This window comes from Piliocolobus tephrosceles, chromosome 5 (assembly GCF_002776525.5).
Source record: "Piliocolobus tephrosceles isolate RC106 chromosome 5, ASM277652v3, whole genome shotgun sequence".
Lineage (NCBI taxonomy): Eukaryota > Metazoa > Chordata > Mammalia > Primates > Cercopithecidae > Piliocolobus > Piliocolobus tephrosceles.
In genome coordinates this window covers 162,583,715-162,604,544 of record NC_045438.1, presented here as the reverse complement: position 1 = coordinate 162,604,544, position 20,830 = coordinate 162,583,715, and the positions used below count along the sequence as shown (strand labels likewise).

The window sequence follows — 20,830 nt, the reverse complement described above, 5'->3', positions numbered from 1 at the left end:
CCAGTGCACTAGAAATGTAAGCCTGACATCTTTTTTTTTTTTTGAAGTAAGACAATACCAAGAATAGAATACTTCTTTTCACAAAGTTTGGAAATGGACAACTGCAACTCAATATGATTTTGAAAGAGTTTATTGACTCTGACTTTTACTTTATTAGTACTTACTTGTTCCAAGTTGCTGACAATGCTTCACTCTCACGGCTTCAATTTTTCCTAACTGAGGGAGTAGTTAGGAGCAAATAGCATCATTTCTGTTTATTGAGACCTGGAGAGTCCATAGATTTATCCAAGTAGCAAAGATAGCCAGACCTCCAAAAAAACTGTGCACTTGAACCCAACCCAACCCGCTTGCCCCAAGCAAAATTACTTTTTTGTGGAAGTATATTTTAAGGCTATTCCCTCAAGTTTCATCAAGGGATCAGCCTTATGAAACCTGCTAGCGCTTTGAGGTGGGATGTAGCTGAGACGTTGGCCACAAACATCAGACGATGTTTTCTAGCCAGGATTAAGAGCGTAGCTTTGGAGGCAGCTGCATGCCTAAATTGGAATCCCACCTCTGTCACCTGTTATTTGGGTGCACCTCTGCAATAGGAGGTGACAGTGTCCGCCTCTCAGGATGGCTGTTCCAATCACAGCCAGTGAGATCACGTGGGTACAAGGGCTCTGGAAGCTGCATAACTTTATAATTGTTCATTGTCCCTATTGTTGCTGTGGTTACTATTAACAAAATGTCTTCGATTTTACAAATACTGTATGATGGCAAGACCCAGAGCTTGCTTTAGTTTTATGCATATTTGGAATTTAAAATTTGTTTTCATATAGAAGTACATGGTTCTAGGATGAGTTTCCATCAGTTTGTCATGTTAGCTCTTCAGGTGAAGAGGTGGTATGGGATAGTCACGTTTCTCCCTAGAAGGTAAAAATGAATCCACAAGACATGTAGCATAACTGCGATACAGCTATGAAATAGTGAGCACAAACATTCTAGCAACTTCTGAATTCAGACAAACACTGCACCCTCCATGTGGTCTATGGTGAAGGCCTGTAATGCAGCCAGTTCTTCTTTTTTTTTTTTTTAAGAATTTTTATAGGCCCAATAATAAGCCACATCAGGAACCATATCTTGTTACTTTATAGTTATGCCTTCTTTTAACATATATGGAATATTAATCAATTAGATTACTTTCTCTCACCAATTTTGGCTCTAAATGTTGCTGGGCCATTTGCAAAAATGAAGTCTCCCTTTTATGGTGATAAATTTAGTCATTTATAATTATAAAGTACCTTAAAAACCTATCCACTCTCGGTAACGCCGTGAGGCAGTTGGAATCCCCACTGTAAAACAGGATGCCTAGGCTTAGAGCCGTGAAGGGACTCGCACCAACTCTCTTCTCTTACAAAGAGGAGCTCTAAGCTGAGAATCCAGTGTCTGACCTCCTCCACCTGTTTTCTGCTTGTCTTGCTGCCTTTATGCTCTGCAGAGCAAGGATTTCTCTCTCCTTGAAAGAATGTGTTCCCCTAAATGAGTCGCCATCATATCTTCAACAGGTTTCACTTGGAGATGAGTTTGGGCAAATCACTGTCTCCGGAAGCTTCGCTTCTGCCTATTTTTGAAAAATGGAGTCGATTTAAAGTTGACCCCTGAGCCTTAGGGGTTCTGAGGAGCTGATGGGGAGGGGCTGTGCTGAGTGGGGCAGAAGGCTAGTATGTGGGGTCCTCTTGCCCCTTCAGCCAGAGCAGCTTTGCTTTGAGCTGTGCCTCATACAGTGTAATTTAGGGGATACATAGGAAGGGCAGAGAGATTGGGGTTCTGTTTCATCCAAAAACAAAAAAGATCCAAGCCAGGAGGCCCTGAGATAGTGGTGCTCCGAACTGAGCTTCACCAGGCTTCCCTGCCTGATGAGACATGCAGAACTGTTTTCTCCTTGGAGATGAGAAAACCCATATGTAGAGAAGGTAAACGATCTATCTAGATCCTATAGCTCAGAAGAGGAGAATGGGAATTTAAACTCAGATCATAGGGCCTTTATATGTGCCATCCCTTCTGTCTGGGACTGCCCGCCACCTGCTCTCACTCTGTTTCACCCCATCAGTTCCTACGCTCTGTCGGGCCTTAGCTTGTTGGTACTTCCACAGGGAACCTTCCTTGACCTTAATAGCCCTTTTGTGTGGCCTCATGGCACCATGTACCTTCCCTCCATAACCTTTAGCCATTGTAATTTACATTTCTTTGTAATTCTTTAATGCCTATCTCCTATGCTAGACTGTGGAATCTACAAGTCATGTCTTGTTTGTTTTGTTTTGTTTTATTCCACCATTAGGTCCTCAGTACCCAGCAGAATACATGGCGTACGGTGGGTGGTCGGCATTCATTTGCTGAACGAATAAATGAATTGGGTGGATGCATGAATTGGGGCAGTGATGTTAAACATATGTGCTGCCTCCAGGGCCCCTTTCCACTCTGACCACCAGTGGTCCTGGCGTTTCCTAGCCAGGGCTGTCATGCTGTTTTGCTGCCAAAAATGAGTAGAGGAGTTTGAAGGGCTGTCATGGGGGAGAAGGACTGGAGTGCATCCAGGGCCAATGAGGAGAAACACAGGACACACTGGTCAGCTCAGTATACGGGGCGCCCGCACTGTCAGAGCATAGAATGGGCTGCCCCACGAGGGATCCAACATAAGGCCTGCCAGAAAGAGCTCAAGCATGGACCAGAAGACCCCTCTGGTGCCTTACCTTTGAGTCTGTGATTTCATGAACATTACTTGTATGATGAATCTTTAATCAGGATATCACTGCTATATTCCAGCCTAGAATATTATAGATGGAGGAGGTGCATCCTGCCAGCCAAATCCCTGTTTTGTCCCCTTCCCTTTAATCTCTCACTGTCTGTCAAGAGATGATGCAATTAATTAGACCCAGAGTTCCCCTCAAAGGTGTTTGCAGAATAACAGTGTCATTGGAAATGTATACATATTTCTCTTTACTGATGTGTAATTCCTTCATAATTAACTGACACTGAGTCTTAAAGTAATTAACCTATTTCTTCCATTAGTCACTGAAGAAATAAAACTTTTACAACATAACACAGTCATAGGTAATTCTACTCATGAATAATAGGGGCTGAGGGTGATGCTGCAGTGAACTCCTTGGATAGGTGGCTGTTAATACCATATGGGTGACATGGCCATCTCATGTCCTCTGCCTGTCTTTTCTGACCTCCAACTTGTTTATGGTCCATGCCATTCCTTTAACATCTCAGTGTTTCTCTCTTATTTGCCAGGAATGAGACCTGAGGTGAACAGGAGGCTAGCCTCTGTGTGCAGTGAAGCCACTCAGAGCAAGGTCATCCCAGCCTCTCAGAGGAGTCTTTTCAGGACCTGATCCTGGGCCCAGTTGTTCCTGTTGCTTGCTTAAGCAACAGGATGGATTTTCGGCTGGGCCTTCTCAAACAGAAATATAAGGCCCTCTTCTGTGACCCCACCCCTCCCTGCAGCATCCCACCCGATTTCTGCACTCCACCCTCTGAAAACGCAGACCAGCGGCTCTCAACTATTTGCTGCTCCTTGGACTGGTCTGTGCAGGCTCACAATTCTCTCTGTGCCCTCTGTAGAAAGCGCTTTTCCTCTGTGCCACTGAACCACGTGCCAAAGTCATGTCCCATCCTTTCATCACCAGGTCACTTGGCGCCAGTCTGTGAAACTGCTCTGATCGCTCCTGGGCAGGGCGAACCACTTTGTGGACTTGCCATGGCCAAAGCCAGCTTCCTGCGGTGACTGTACGCAGCCTGTCCTCTTTCAGTAGGTCATGCGCCCTCTGAAGAGGTCCCCCTTGGGCCATTTGTACCTGGAACATATACTCAGCAAATCTTTGTTGAAATGGAAGGCAGAGTAATACAATGAATGTCCCTTGCCACCGGTACCTCCGGTGACGTTTTGCCAACTGGACTGCACTCTCTCTCCACCTGTTAAAATTCTACTTGTGCTTTAACATCTAAACCTAATCTCATCTCCTCTGCCAGTCTTTGCTGACCTCCAAGTTGTCTATGGTCCATGCCATTTATTTAACATTCAGTATTGATAGCTTCATCCTGTTGACTGTCTTTTCAGGTATGAATGTCTTATGGGCCCCAAGTGGATTGTAATATAGCCTAATCCTTCTTTCTGTAACTTTGAGATACGTGTTCCCCTCACACTACCACTGTGTCATGCACAGAACAGCCACTCCATGTATATTTATCTATTGATCAAGCAGTTCGTTTACCTGTTTGTGTCTCCTGCAGTGTCCACCTCAGCACAGAACAAATAAGTGCTGATCAGTTGCTTGAGCTGGAAACGTAGCATTTCACCTGACACAGGTCTTATCTTCTGTAACCTGACTCAGCCACCAAAGTGTCGACACGATTGGGAGGCTGCCTTGTAACAGTACACGGTTAAAGTTAGCTCTGTTGACTTTGGCTCTGCAGACTAAGCCAGAGAGAAAAATAAAATCTCTTCCAAATTTTCCACACAAACGAAAAGCACAGGGCTTTGGAAAACTGTGTAAAATGAGACATTGCTTCTTGTTAGAAATGTAAAAAGATGGTCTCAAAGATAATGGAATAGTTGAAAAGAATGTGTTAAATATGGCCCAACTCTGCCATAGCATTATGAGTGGAGGATCTAAAAAAAAAATAAAAATAAAAAGTCATTTGTATACAAGGCAAGATATCTTCGTTGCTAAGCTAATGAAATCATAAAGATGCTCCGTCGGGGAGGGCAGAAACCAGTCACATGAGACTCATGGCAGCCCCCCTGCTGTGTGCACACCAGTGAGCTGTTGCCTGTTTTGTTTTGCTTTTCAGTATAATGTGGGTTCCCAACTTGCTTTTCTGGTGATAATCACTGGGCATCATGTGTTCATGGTTCATCTGTGTCGTAGCCTGCGTCATATCAGTGATCCGTCTGTACAGACGAGGAGGTTGAAGCTCAGATGATTTGTCTAAGGTCATTCAGGTCTTTCTGTGTGGGCCAAAGCAGAGGGCGCTATAGCCTTCAGCTACCTGAATGATAGTACCAATTGTTAACTGTTAACCTGAACAACACTTCACACTTTACCTATACATTTTTTTCATTCAATTCCTTCAAAAGCTCTTGTCAGTTCATGATCTATATTTTAGAAGGAGAACCTGAACTAGAAATTAAGAACCAGCCCAGGACTCTGTAACTGAGAAGCGGTAGAGCTAGGCGAGTCTGCATCCCAAGCCTCTCTGTGAGAGATTCCGTTAGATTTCCCCAGAGCAGTTATTTTCATACACACATGCGTGCAAGGACCAAGGAGCTCGGCCACATCCCCCAGGAGGTGCTTGGCAGGAGACACTCACTGGGAAGTACCAGGAGAAGTCACAGGGAGTGATGGGAATAAAAACCTGGGGGTGTTTTGAAACATCCCTGAGGACTTGGCGAGTATTTGATGTTAAAAAGCATTTGTTGCCTGCAAAACACGTGTCTCTAAGGAACTCTTACGTTGCCGACGTGTGCTGGCTAGGAGCTGGGCCCGGCAGGGGAGGCCCCCTTTCTCTCTCTCTCTCTCTCTCTCTCTGCCTCTGGCCCTGCCTCCATCAAGGCCTGGATTGGAGTTGTCTTTCCCAAGGCAGTAACTGTCAGAGGAACCATCTGGACTGCTTTCTTGTGACTGACTCCGAGGAACAGAAATCCCCCTGGGAGGAAATCACAGGCACAGCAGCAGCAGCAGCAGCAGCAGGGAGCGGCAACACTGGTGTTTGCTGGCTGGGAGCTGGGGGAGGCACCACTCAGAACGGCCCCACAGGAGCGTCAGGCCCAGGACAGACCCTTCTGAGAACGAGGAGGAGAACCTCCCCTGGGGAGTGCGTGTATGGTATTTGCGAAATAACAAAGGGAATAGATGGAGGGGCTGAAGAAGTGTCCAGAGCATTGTTACTGCTGGCGCCCCGTGGTCTGCACGACGGCTTTCTCAGTGGGCCCTGCCAGGCTGCACTCTGCCCTCATTAGGCCAGCATGCTTCCCGCTGGCTCTCATCACTCGTATCACGGGCCCATCCTAGCCTTGCCCTTTCTTCCTGTGCAGGCTCTGGGAATGCTGGAGTTTTGCTTGAGCCTAGGAGTTTGAGATTGGCCTGGGCAACATAGCGAGACCCTGTGTCTACAAAAAGTCAAAAAATTAACCAGGCGTGGTGGTGCACACCTGTGGTCCCAGCTATTCAGGAGGCTGAGGTGGAAGGATCGCTTGAGCCCAGAAGGTCAAGGCTGCAGTGAGCCATGATTGTGTCACTGTGCCACTGCACTCCAGCCTGGGTGACAGAGCAAGACCATGTCTCAAATAGATAAATACATAAAAATAAAAGGATCTCTTCTGTCTTCTGAGGTGACTCCTGGAATTCTAGAGCCAGAAGGAGCCTCAGAGCCCATTTATTCCACCCCTGTCATTGGGGGCGAAAATGAGGCCAGAAGAGGTTAAATGACTCACCCATACTCACACAGTCATCACGGGAGCCTGGGCTGGCACCCGGGCCTCCTGCTTCCCAGGCCTGTGTCCTCTTCTTGCATTAAGCCCGGAGCAGTTCATTAGGAAAGCCATATAGAGTCATCAGACCCTAAGTCTCATGATCAGAATTTCATCCTCTCTTCCCTTTTGTTTTTGTTTGTTTGTCTGTTTGTTTGTTTTAAAAAAAAACGTAGGGAAGGTAAAGGGGGAAAATGATTTACTTAGTTTCCAGACCACTTATTTAAATCCTGCCCGATCTGACTTCCACTCCTCACTTCACTGATGCAGCCAAAGCTAACTAATGCATTCGTGCTCCATGGGGAGGAATCTCTTCCCATCCTCCGTCCAAAGTCAGAGTCCAAACCCAGACGAGGGTAAAAGAAACACAGAAGAAATACAAGTCCCTCCCCCGCCGCAGTTTCATTCCACTCTCCAGTAAACCACAGGGGTAAAGGAGGAAGAGGGGGCGGACGCGTAGGTATTCAGCGCCTACTCTGGGTGGCTGGCTCTGTATGAATACTCTACATGCCCATCATTCAGCCTTCACAAACCCTGGAAAGCAAGTTTTGTTCGCCTCACCCTGCAGATGGAGTTATTGAGGCACAAAGGGTGATGTAAACTGCCCAGAGTCGCACAGATAGCAAAGGGCAGAGCGGGAATTAGAACAGTTTCTCTAGCTGCAAACTCTGGTTCTCCACTCCACCATGCCCATTCAGTTCTATGTTTTCAGGAGAGGCCATGGAACTTGTCCCTACTTCCTCCTCCTCCTCCTGCCATACTGTGCCTCTTGCCCGAGTCCAGCACCCCCCCGCTCCCCGCACTAAAGCGTGGCATGTATTGACCCTCACAGCCATGCACGGTGCCTCTGACGTGGGCAGCTCCAGACTGAGCTTCTGCATCAGAAAAGCAGGAGACAGATGAGGAGTGAGCCGGGGAAACCCAGTGTTTGTTACTCTGAAAATGGAAGCTGCCCCGTGACAGCATCCTCTCTCCTGTTGAGTAATCCCTGCATGAATAGATGGCAGCTGCAGTGACTGCTGGTCGTATGTGATCTATTCTGGGAGGTGGCGAGCACATCATCCAAGAACATGAAGTCGCTGCTCTGTCGCAGATGGAGAAGCAGACTACTGTGGATGTTGCAGGAGCTGGGATTTGGCTGCATCCCCTGGAAAGGTTTTATTTTGAGTTCAGAGCCTGTTTGGTTGCCAGGGTAAACCGAGGGGTTGTATGATAGAGGAATTCCAACCCTCGCTAACGCTCTGACCCCTTGTGCCAGCTTTCCAGTAAGGCTTGAGAGCCCTGAGCTCTTTAGAAAATCTCCTCTTGGCACACTTTGAACCGGAGAGCAGTGACGCTCTTGGCAGTACTTTTGGTACTTGTTAGTTGTATCACTTAAGTTGATCAGGAAAAAAAAAAAAGCACTGGGGAGGGACCCCTTTTAAACATTTATAGTTTTGAGGATGCTTCACTGATCCAGCCTTGACTATACTGAGCACCTGTACATCCTTGTCTTTGGTCCAAGGGCTCTGGTAGGAGGCGGCATCAAAATACGCCATCCCCTCCCTGGTGTTGCATTCTGCCGTCCGGCCCGGCTCTCCCATCGGCCCACACGGGGCTGCCCCTCTGGCCCTGGCTCTCGGCTTCCACACAAGCAGCTACTCTTGTACAGCATGGTAAAGTTAGGGGGCAGTCACACTGGAGCAGGGACCAGGATCCAAGTGAAAGTAAGGTTCAGGATAAGTTTGAGTCATGTCTCCAGCTTCCAGAGCCAGGCGGAATCTCTCAGAACGGGAGCTGATGGGCGGCAGTGGGAGAGTGGGAGAGGTGGGCCCTGGGCGCAGCATGTACCATGGCATCGTTCATCACCTGCCAATGGCAGGGAGCGTGGGCTGTCTTACATTCTGTTTGCCCGTCTCAAGAGGTAAGCTCCTAGCAGGCAGGATAATCTGAAGCCCTCTGGTACGCCCCGTAGTGCCGCACTGTACTAGACAAACAGTGCATGTCAGTGTTCTCGGGGAGGTGGAAAAAATCATGTACTGAAGAGCAAATCTCAGGAGAACATGAGGTTCCACGTGGGGTGAGATGTGGCTGACTTCACTGCCAAGCAAGTACCAGCCCCTCCTGCTGTCATGGGCGTACTCGGGGACGGTCCTCTGCTCAGCCGGCTCCTGGGTTGCCGCAGGACTCAGCAGGCTGCTAACTCCCGGATGTGAGCTGGTTGAGGGCAGATACTGGATCCCCTTCATGTGCTTATCTGTGTCCAGCTCAGTGACTGGAACATGCTGTTTGTTGAATAACTAAAGGAATCTATGAATAAACTGCTGACAGTCAAAGCCCCGGAGGTTCAAACATTCTAAGATTCCTATACCAAAATCTTTCAGAAATTCAAACGCTATCCAGTGACCAACTCATTTTAGCCAATACCCCAATGCAATGAAATTGTAGCACCAAAAAAAATTTTTTTAGACTCTCTCTTCAAACTCCTTATAATGGAATTTGACCTCTCAGACTCAGTCATGGGCAATCTCGTTTACTTTGCCTATGAGTAGAAGCTGTGAAGTACATAAAAGGGAACTTTTATTTGCCTCTAAAGCTCCAGGTAGTCAGCGCAGCCTGTTCTCTCCTCCGGGGCAGGTTTCTTGTCCTGATGAGTGTGCCTGCATGGGTTGGGGGAGGGCAGTGGCAACCTCGTGATGCCACCCTGGCCCCATGCTCTTACCCTTCCTTTCTTACGCTTGCAGCCCTCTCATTTTCCCAGCCAGCTGTCTGGCTTCCCAGACCACCTCTTAATGCCCCTTTAAGCAGGAAAGACATCAAAGCAGCCGTGCCCCAGGCACAGCCCACCCCACTCACAGTCATTCTTCCTCTCCAGCTGTGCCCTCTGTTGTTGGTGGAAGGGCAGAACTAGAGAGGAGCATGGGCTCATTCCACCTTTTTTTTAACAGCACAATTAAAAGAAATTACTCTTCTCCATAACTTGCAAACCTTGTCACTCCTTAGAGGACATTGGGATTAAAGGAAGAGGGTGACAGTTAATAGCTGGGCTCTGAAAGCAGATTTCCTAGTTTTTATTATTTTAATTGAGGAAAAATTTACATGACATTAACCATTTTTTAAAGCGTACAATTCAGTGGTATTTAGTATAAGAACAGTGTTGTGCAACCGTCACCTCTATCTAGTTTCAAAATGTGTCATCACCCCAAAGGAAATCCATATCCCTATGAGGCAGTCTCTCCCTACGACCCCTGGTTACCATCAGTCCGCCTTCTATCTCTGTAGATTCCCCTTTTCTGGATATCTTCTATAAATGGAATTGTATAATATGTGCTCTATTGCATCTGGCTTTCTTCACTTCCGTTCTTGAGGTTCATCCACATTCCATCCAGTATCCATCCATGTATCAGTACTTCATTCCTTTTTATGGCTAAATAATATTCCATTGTGTGGATATACCACATTTTGTTAAAAAAAATTGTTTTTTCAGACTGAGTCTCACTCTGTTGCCCAGGCTGGAGTGCAGTGGAGCAATCTCCGCTCCCTGCAACCTCCACCTCCAGGATTCAAGCGATTCTCGTGCCTCAGCCTCCCAAGTAGCTGGAATTACAGGCGCCCTCCACCACATCTGGCTAATTTTTGTATTTTTAGTAGAGTTGGGGTTTCACCATGTTGGCCAGGCTGGTCTTGAACTCCTGACCTCAAGTGATCCACCTGTCTCGGCCTCCCAAAGTGCTGAGATTACAGGCATGAGCCACCATGCCTGGCCAATCTATACAGATATTAATGGACATTTTCATCTTTTGGCAGTTGTCAATAATACTGCTATGAACATTCTTGGACAGGTTTTTGTTTCAACACATGCTGTCAATTCTCTAGGATATATTCCTAGGAGTAGAATTGCTGGATTATATGGTAATTCTGTGTTTAACTTTTTGAGGAACCACCATACTGTGGCTTGTACATTCCCACCAGATTGCTTAGTTTTGAATCCAGCCCTGCCACTTACTTATTAGCTGTGTGAGCATCGGTAAGTTACTTATGCTCTTCGTGCCTCAGTTTCCTCATCTGTCTAATGGGTCGGTAATGCTGTTTACTCAATGAGGTTGTGATACTTAAAAGAGGTGGTGTATGTGAATGCCTCAGAACAGTACCTGGTATACAAAACTGCTGCATAAATGTTTGCTGTTGCTGCTGCTGCTGTTACTGAGAGACAGTGTAGGTCACGGCAGATGGAAGACTGAAAAGCTTTTGGTCTAAAAGAGACTGCATTGGGTGATATAAAAGAACCAGCAGAAGGAGAGTCCCGACCCTTGGGGTTGGTTGCTGAGGGCATCTTTCACTTGAGGAATCAGTTTTCTTACCTGTTCACTGATGAGCTCCAAGAATCTTTAGCTCCATGCTCCATGTGCCTGTGGCTTTCCTGGGGAGACGCTTCAAGAATGAGGGACTGGGGTCCTCCACTCCTGACCACTTGCCAGCTCCATTCTCTCAGCCCTCCAACATGACAAAGGAAGACAGGAGTATGTCCTGTCATCTGAAAGCTACACACAGAAGTTTCTAGAAAATAAAAGGAAGCATTCTCTGTCATCATTCATGTTAGGAAAAGGCAAATCTGGTTGATTTTCACGTGATTCTGTTGAATTCAACAGAATCACCAAACAAACATTCTGCTAAATAGTATTTCTCTCATATCTATATATTATGAGAATTTATCTCATAATCCACGTATTTGTGAATCATTTACACCTAACTCATCAAAATCCTCTGTATAAGCTATTTGAATCCCAAGAATCCTTATAGAGATCTTTTTCTGAGCGCATAGAAATAGGAAAACAGATTTTTCCCCATCCATCTTCAATTGGCAATAACTTTTAGAGGTGCCATATTACCAGCTCTTCTGCTAGGAGGAACCAAAGTGAACCAGTGAAAAAATACAATGTGATAACAGTTGCCACAATGATACTTTCACCTCAAACCCAATTAGTACTTTATAATTTGCAGAGCCCTGTCAATTTCTAAACAGGCCCTGATTTCTCCATATCTTCTCCAATACTTGTTATTTTCCTTTTGTTTTTAAAATGGGCATCCTGCCGGGCGCGGTGGCTCAAGCCTGTAATCCCAGCACTTTGGGAGGCTGAGACGGGCGGATCACAAGGTCAGGAGATCGAGACCATCCTGGCTAACATGGTGAAACCCCGTCTCTACTAAAAAATACAAAAAACTAGCCGGGCGAGGTGGCAGGTGCCTGTAGTCCCAGCTACTTGGGAGGCTGAGGCAGGAGAATGGCGTAAACCCGGGAGGCGGAGCTTGGAGTGAGCTGAGATCCGGCCACTGCACTCCAGCCTGGGTGACAGAGCGAGACTCCGTCTCAAAAAAAAATAAAAAATAAAAAAATAAAATAAAATGGGCATCCTAATGGGCCTGAAGTGGTATCTCATGGTGGTTTTGATTTGCATTTCCCTGGTGGCTGAAGTTGAACATTTTTTCATGTGCTTGTTGGCCATTTGTTTATCTTTGCAGAAATGTCTATTCAAATCTTTTGTACTTTTTTTACTGTGTTTTGGCTATTTTGTTGTTGAGTTGCAAGAGTTCTTTGTATGTTCTGGATACAAATCCCTTATCAGGTATATGACTTGCAAATATCTTCTCCCATTCTATGTGTTCCTTTTTCACCTTCTTGATGCCTTGAATTAAGAAAATGTCTAATTTTGATGAATTCCAGGTTTATCATTTTTTAAAATTTTTTCATGTGTGCTTTTGGTGTCATCTAAGGTTTTGCCTGTGCAGTCATGAAGATTTACTCATCTGTTTTCTTCTAAGGATGATATAGTTTCAGCTCTTATATTGAGATATATAATATATTTTGAGTTAGTCTGTGTGTGTTGTGTGAGGTAGGGATTCAACTTCATTCTTTTGCATGTGGATATCCCGTTGTCTCAGTATCAGTTGTTGAAAAGACATTCCCCCCTTGAATGGTCTTGGTGCCCTTGTCAAAAAACAAGTAACTGTAAATGGAACAATTGTAGTTTGAATGGAATGGGTCAGCACTTGGTGGCAGCCAGGGTCTTGGCTATGTGGTTTCATGTGCTCCCACTCCTGGAGAGCCTCTGTTTTCCTCTCAGAGCCAGGTTTTTCTGTCTGGCTGCATTTTGGTGCCTGAAAGGCTGGGGTGGGCATGGTACCTGGAGTACTCTTGTTAGGAGCAGAGAGTGAGGAGAAAAGATGACTCTACTTTGTGGGAGGTCCTTGGGGCACTTTGAGCAGCAGTGCCTCCCCCAGGAGTCAGGGTCCCCACCCCAGAGGAATGTCCACAGAGCAGAGCCATTGGCCTGAGCTGGACCGAAAAAGAAAGAGCCAGGTGGGGAGAGGATTTGATTTCTCCCTTGGTCTAAAGCAGGCAGCTGACACTGGGTGAGGGAATGGGGCAGGCCTCCATGTGCTATCGGGAATCCCCAGGAAGTCCCTAAAGAAAACTTCCTCCCCCAGCCCAGCTTGCCTATCGCAGCCCCTCGGTGGTAACTTCCTCCTGTGGCTTGATCCAAACGGGGGCTGCATACTTGGCTGAAATTCACATAACTCTGTGAGGCACAGCATAGCAGCTTATCCTTCCTGAAAGTGGAAGGACAAAAGCAGGACAAAGATGACCAAGCCAGAGTGGGGGAGAGGGGAGGAGACACTGGAAGGGCAGGTGAAGGGGCAGACTAGGGAGGCCAGGACCAAGGCAGACTCTCACGCACCAGGCATAATCTGCCCAGCCAAGGGCTTTGGCATTCAGATGAGGGAGAGGGAGAGGAAAGAGGAGAGAACCCAGTGAGAGCAATCTGTGAAGCATCGGGAGGCCCCTGGAAGCAAAGGCTCTGGACTCAGGTGGCATCAGTGGGACTACCAGTTTCCAGTGATTATTTGGGAGTGGCCCAGGTGCTAGCTCCACCAGAAGCCCATTTGTTCAAGACCCTGGTATTACTGAAGGCCCAGCCCTGTCTCACCTGCCAGAAAGCACATGGAGTCTCCCGACTAGGCTAAGGGCTGGTTGACGGCATCATAAAAGGAATTTGCCTGGGAGCCCTCGGTTTGTTTCCGTTTCCTCCCCCAAGGCCAAGAAGGGATTAGGTTGCCTCTGTTGTTGTTGTTGTTGTTGCTGCTGCTGCTGCTGCTGCGGATGGGAAAAGAGGAATTTGTGTGGCTCTGAAGTTGACCAGGTCCCCTTTTTGTATAGAAGAGAAATGTGAGCATTCAGAGATGGTGAGATGTCAGACACCCAGCCACACAGCCAGTGAGAGGCAGGTTGGGGACAGGGCCAGGCCTGCTAGTTCATGGCCCAGGGGTCTTTCTCAGGAGATCAACTGACCAGTGTGTCTTAGCACCTGCCATGCAGATAGAAGGCCCTACTGCTGTCATCGCCACATATTCCAGAATTACCCAGCTGTTCCATGCAAGCCAAGCCAACACCTATGTCGTAAAGGAGAGACTAAAGTAATGGTCTACACAGCACATACATGGCATATATGGCCTGTATGCTTCCTGGACTGCCAACAGGGGTGCTGAGAGAGTGAATCCCTCAGCCTTGCCTCAAGCCTTGCTGATACTGCAATGTGCCTCACAAGCACAGTTACCTTCCATGACATGGACGAGGCACACTTGGGTTGACCCCTGACCCTGTCTGCTTGTTAGAATCACGTGGGGAACCTGGGACAGGCTTAGAAGCCCAGGTCCCACCTCCCACCTGCTGAATCCAAATCTCCAGAGTGTGGCCTAGGAAGTCAAATTTGTCAGCGTCCTTCCCAGGGGACTTGGATACATCCAGTCCAGTGGAAACCAGCAGCCTCCTTCAGTCAAGCTAATGTTTCCCTGTCTATCACCTTCTCCCCTGTAAAAGATGCAGATTATTAGCGGTAAATGGTGCCTGGATCCCCACCTCAGTTCTCCACTGCAGTTGGGGAGATCTAGCCAGGGCAAGCCACGCTGCTCCTTCAGTCACAGCCTCGTTCATCCCGCACTCACCTGTGTTCTCTTCCTCCCTGCAGGACGCACAAGACCAGCCACTGCTACCGCATCACCTACCGCCACATGGAACGGACTCTGTCCCAGAGAGAGGTCCGGCACATCCACCAGGCCTTGCAGGAGGCTGCAGTCCAGCGGTTGGGCGTGGAGGGCAGGTTCTGATGTCACCACTTCACCCAGGCTGCAGCACTCTTGGGGCTCCAGGATTTGCTGAAAGAGAAAAAGATATGGTTTGTGAACTGGGACATCAATCATCTTTTGATAAATGGATCAGTTTTACGACTTTCACAAAATAAAAGATCACTCTTGAAAAGCTGTTGACATAGCATTTGTCTTTCATTTGGGGAAAGGGGGAAGGTCTTTTCCTATCCCTTTTAGAAGTGCTCTGCCCACTGGCATTGGTGCTCAGTATGGTTAATTGGTCCCTGGGTTCCATTAAGCACCAGGCGTGATTTCTTGCCTGACAGGCTCTTCCACCCATGTAATGAGTGAAGCTACACAGAGGGACATCAGAAATTCCAGATACAATAGAGGAAGCTTTTTGAATCAGCTTCCATTCCTTCCTCCCTTCTCTTCTTTTTCAGTTTTGCAAAGGGCAGGCTTCAAAGAGGGCACTAATGAAATGCCAGCGCTCCCCTTGAATGTGAAGGGAGTTGCATCTTTGAGCCAGGGCAGGTTATCTATTTGCTTTTCATAAACCCATGGCTTGGAGTCAGGCCTCTGGCCCCAGGACTTGGGCTTAGCTGCCTTCCACCCCACTGGAGAGGAAGGAAAGGGGCGAGAGCTGCCCGAGTCTTGGAGGCACAGGTCCTCAAACTCCCTTCAAGTTTTCCCAGCAGGCAGCCTCCACTTCCAGAAGGCGACCTTTAAGGAAGAATATGGGGCTTTGATGTTCCCCCCTTTCCATCCCAGGCACTTTGTAGTCTGCCTGCCTCATTCATGACCAGTTTTAATAATCAGCTTCCATCCCTGGCATGATGCTAGGGGCTGATGGAGGGCTGCAAGCGCCGGGATAAATATTTGATGAGGAGTGGCCATTATCAGCTGGCGGCGTGGGGGTAGGCAGCTGCTTTCCTAAGGGAAGGAACAGCTTTAATGTCACCTTACCATGTGATTAATTCGGACTCTTCCCTTGGATTTTTAAGGGAATTGAGGAAGCCATACCCCAAGTCCCACAGCCAATCCTGGAACCAAACCGCTGTCTGGGGTTTTAGGGCCTACAGGTACAATTCCCCAAGTGGCTGGTCTGAGTGGGAAGGCACAGCGTGACAGTGGTTTCCTCTTCCGTGGCATTTGCCAGCAGGCCATTTCTGATTCGGCCTTAGGCTGCGCTTCAAGATGTCCCTTCATCCCCATGACTGATTAGGCATTTATTAATGTTCTTAAAGAAAGCAAACTAGGTGTATAAAATGCAAAACCATGACACTGCCCTGTGGCCCAGAATCTGAGCAATATTTGTCAAATACAGTCACACGCCACCTATGGACAGTGAAACATTCTGAGAAATGCGTCATAGGTGATTTTGTCGTTGTGTAAACACCATGGAATGTGCTCATACAAACCTAAACAGTGTAGCGTGCTACACCCCTAGGCTACACGGCATAGCCTATTGCTAGAGGGTGCAGGCGAGAGGCTCCAGACCTGCACAGTATGTGGTATGGTTTGGATCTGTGTCCCTACCCAAATCTCATGATTACATGTGAGCCCCGGTGTTGGAGGAGGGGCCTGGTGGGAGGTGGTTAGATCATGGAGATCAGCTTCTCGTGAATGGTTTAGCACCATATGCTTGGTGCTGTTCTCATGATGGTGAGTTCTCATGAGATCAGGTTGCTTAAAAATGTATAGTCTCAGCCAGGCGCGGTGGCTCAAGCCTGTAATCCTAGCACTTTGGGAGGCCGAGACGGGCGGATCACGAGGTCAGGAGATCAAGACCATCCTGACTAATACGGTGAAACCCCGTCTCTACTTAAAAATACAAAAAACTAGCCGGGCGACGAGGCGGGCGCCTGTAGTCCCAGCTGCTCGGGAGGCTGAGGCAGGAGAATGGTGTAAACCCAGGAGGTGGAGCTTGCAGTGAGCTGAGATCCCGCCACTGCACTCCAGCCTGGGTGGCAGAGCAAGACTCCGTCTCAAAAAAAAAAATGTATAGTTTCTCCCTCTCCGCAACCCTCTTGATCCTGCTCCTGCCATGTGAGATGCCTGCTCCCGCTTTGCCTTCCGCCACGAGTAAAGGCTCCCTGAGGCCTCCCCGGAAGCAGAAGCCTCTGTGCTTCCTGTACAGCCTACGGAACTGTGAGCCAGTTAAGCCTCTTTTCTCCATAAATGGCCCAGTCTCATGTATTTCTTTATAGCAATGCAAGAACAGAGTAACACAGCATGTTACTGTGCTGAATACTGTAGGCACTTGCAACAAATGTTATTTGTGTTTCTAAACTGAAAAGTTATAGCAACAAGTACTGTATTATCACTGTCCCCTGCACCATCTGTTGTTGACTGAAACATTGTTACGTGACGCTATATTTGTGCCAAACCCTATACTAAGGTCCTGGGGTAGGGCTGACATTCCAAAGGGTTCACAGAGGCCTTTCTTAAACACTCCCCTTAACACTCCATGAGGTGTAATTGACTGTTATTTAAATCTTACAAGTGAGGGAACAAAGGACTGAAGAAGTCACAGGAGTTGACCATGACTTAAGCCGTGACTTCTTCAGGCCTCTGTTGTCGCGTCTGTGACTTAAGGTACATACACAGGAGATGGCAGGCCTCACCCTCAAGTCCACAGCCTCCACATTAAGAATGTCTGTCTAGGCCGGGTGCGGTGACTCAAGCCTGTAATCCCAGCACTTTGGGAGGCCGAGACGGGCGGATCACGAGGTCAGGAGATCGAGACCATCCTGGCTAACATGGTGAAACCCCGTCTCTACTAAAAAAACATACAAAAAACTAGCCGGGCAAGGTGGTGGGCGCCTATAGTCCCAGCTACTCGGGAGGCTGAGGCAGGAGAATGGCGTAAACCCGGGAGGCGGAGCTTGCAGTGAGCTGGGATCCGGCCACTGCACTCCAGCCTGGGCAACAGAGCGAGACTCCGTCTCAAAAAAAAAAAAAAAAAAAAAAGAATGTCTGTCTATAGCCTGGGCAACACAGTGAGACCTTGTCTTTACAAAAAATTTTAAAAACCAGCTGGACATGGTGGCATGCCCCTGTAGTCCCAGCTACTTGGGAGGCCAATGTGGGAGGATTGATTGAGCCCAGGAGGTGGAGGCTGCAGTGAACCATAATCGTGCCACTGCACCCCAGCCTGAGCAACAAAGCAAGACCCTGTCTCAAAAAAAAAAAATCTGTGTAAACAGTAGTGTGTTGACTGTAGGGTCTGTGCCTCTCTCTTGCTCCCTAGACCTTCATTCTGTTTCTACGAGGGCTTGTGCAGAACCCCCTCAGGGTCCACTCTGCACTTGTGCCAAAAGTGAGCCTTCGCTACCACCAAAGAGCCAAAGGGACAGACAGCTCTTGACTTTTTCATGTGACTCCCACAGGAGAATAAATAATGAACGAGGAAGAAGAAAGGGAAATTAATCCATTAGATGAAATCACTTTGCAGTTCAAGAAACACATGATTCCCACAGGAAGGACAGCATGGTGACCAATACCAGCGCTATGGCTGTGACCCTCTGGGACGCTAAGTTTCCTCCTTTGTCAAATGAGGATAATAATAGCGCCTGCTGCAGAGGCTGTGGTGAGGGTTGTGTGAGACGTCGCACACAGCTCTTGCCACAGAACCCGGCACCTGATAAGCCATCAAGAAGGGACACTGCTCTGATCATTATTCAGGGGGAAAACGATGGATGCGTGAACCGTCCAAACTGGAACAGATCCCACAGGACATCCACGTGTCCCCCCGTCTATACGCGAAGACACTGAAGTACAAAGGGACAAAGTGACTTACCTAAGGGCACAGTGACAGTGAAGTATTGTAGAGCTGGGCCTCAAACTGGGGTTTCCAGAGCATTTTTCCAAACACCACATTGAAGCAGAGATCCTGAGGGTGTCTTTAGGTGGAAGGCCACCACGGGGGTCAGGACAGGTCGGGCTGGGGCTGCAGTGCCTTGGGATATGCTGGAGAGTCCTTCCTAAAGGGCCCTCAGGCTTGACTCTTGCAACTGCATGGTCTTTTGGAGAAGGTTCCCTGCAGCCCTGTTGTCTGGCGCTTCAAAATACAGTGACGTAAGAGGACAACCTTACGTAGAGAGTTTCTCTCCTTGTAAGGATGGTCTAGGAGCCCACATCCTGGAGCTGGGGACCAAGAATCCTTCTAGCACATGTGTTACCTGTCCCTGTGATAGGCCTCTAAAGACGCCAGCAAGACTGGGGCCAGCAGGCACTAGCAATTGGGTTTGTCGTGGGAATGGATTCTGTGACCAACTGGAGCCTCGGGTGGAGAGAGGGCCTTGCAGGCTCAACAGCCATTTGTGTCTTCTTCCCCTCCCCAGGTTGCTCTGCTCCTGGCTGTGCCCAGGTCCTGAAAAAGTCAGCAAAGCTCAACCAGGGTTAGATACTCCCAGCGGTGTCTGGTGGTCAGGCAGCCAAGAAATGGAAAAGGAAGCCCCTCAACACTGGAAGTTCTATTTTTTTCATATATAAGAAACAACAGCTCAGGGGCTGTGCTCAGGAGGAGAGCGGAGCAGGAATGCTCCTCGGAGTCCCGGACCAAGCCCAAGGCCACACCGGGGGTCTAAACCCAGCTCTGCCACAGATGAGTCATTAACATCCCTGAGCCTGCATTTCCTCAGCCCTAAAATGGGGGTTATAATCTCTGGCCCTAGTGTGAATGGCTCAGCAAGGAGTAGGGAAATCGTGTGTGTAAAACTTGATGCATCTCGTTTAAACCTCACAAAAACTCCACAAAAGGTACACCATATGTCTACTTGGGAGTTGAGAACATGAGGCCCGAGGACCAGACCTGAGTCCTCAGTGGGTTTTGGAGATAGAATTTAAGGTCCTTTCTCCTTGAGACTAAAGCCCACAGCCTTCCCTCCATGCCCTGTGTCTGCCAGGCATGGAAGACAGATGGGAACGTTACGAATATGAGCAGTGCATTGCCCTCCACAGCCTTCCCTCCCCCAAGGGAAGCGTGTCTGTCTATTCTGGATGTAAGCCTTAGGAAGGATATAGCACACTCCCACATGCAAAACAACGGAGAGAATGTTGAGTTCAACAAGAAAAATCAAGGTGGGCTCTTGAGACTGGTTAAACACAAGGTTCCATCTGAAAAGGAAATCATTGCATTACACTGTCTAGAGCTACACTTCCCGGCCTGTGCTTCCTGCTGCACCCTTAGCTGTTAGAAGCTCACGTGCAGGACACAGGTGCACCCATGGCTATGTGGAGAGTACAACACACCCCTGCTCTCCCAATCAAGAAAGGACCTCACAATGCACACGAATGAGCTTGACATTAGTATAAAGCAAACTTTGACATCTATTTTTAAACAACTGCTAATGTAGCAAGAGTGAATCATTTGATGCCATCTATACTTTATTATTAATGAGAAATATCTAGGATGCCAAAGCAGTCTTATAGAGAAAGGAAGGCCTTTTCAACAAATGATGCTGGAGCAATGGGTTATTCATATAAGGAAAGAAAGAAAAATCTCGACACCCTACTTCACACAAAATTAATTCGAGTCGGCGCACAGACCTAAGTATAAAAGCCAAAAACTTACTACATAGCTTAAAGAAAAAGACATGTGGGGCCGTCTTTTTGACCTTGGATAGGCAAAGATATTTTAGAAAGGACACAGAAAACATTAATAAAGAAAAAGATGATAAACTGAACTTTTTGCATATTTAAAACTTCTGCTTTTTGAAATATGTTATTGAGAAAATGAATAGACAAACCACAGATTGGGAAAAAATATTTATAACACATATATTTGACTTATATCCAGAATATACAAATAATTCCTACAACTTGATGATAATGTTTTTAAAAACCATTTTGAAAAAATCGGCAGACTTGAAAAAATACTTCACAAAAAGATTATAGATGACCAGTAAGATGAAAAGATGGTCAACATTATTTGTCAGTGGGGAAATGCATTTATGAAGTTACAGAAGAGATAAAAGTAATCTCCAGTGACAAAAAACAGATCAGAAGTCGCTTGGGGCTGGAAAGGGATTTACTGTAAAGGGGAACGAGGGAAATCTTCAGGTGATGGGAAATGTTCTCTCTCTCTTTTTTTTTTTTTTTTTTGGCTAGGCTGCCCAGATTCCCAAATAGCAATTCTCTTTCTCTCTCTCTCTCTTTTAGAAATAGGAACTTACTGTGTTGCCCAGG

The 20,830-nt window shown here is 47.4% G+C and overlaps 1 protein-coding gene across 6 annotated transcripts in view; it reads left to right on the top strand.

Annotated features, from left to right (window-relative positions):
• Window positions 1-14,813, top strand: part of FARS2 (phenylalanyl-tRNA synthetase 2, mitochondrial) — a 521,198-nt gene extending 506,385 nt beyond the window's left edge. For all 6 annotated transcript variants that reach the window (XM_026456814.2, XM_023221126.3, XM_023221130.3 and 3 more), the window contains one exon: window positions 14,521-14,813. In XM_026456814.2, the coding sequence (XP_026312599.1) occupies window positions 14,521-14,659 (139 nt within the window). In that variant the 3' untranslated portion in view covers window positions 14,660-14,813. The remainder of the gene's footprint in view (window positions 1-14,520) is intronic.
• Window positions 14,814-20,830: the final 6,017 nt, after the last annotated feature.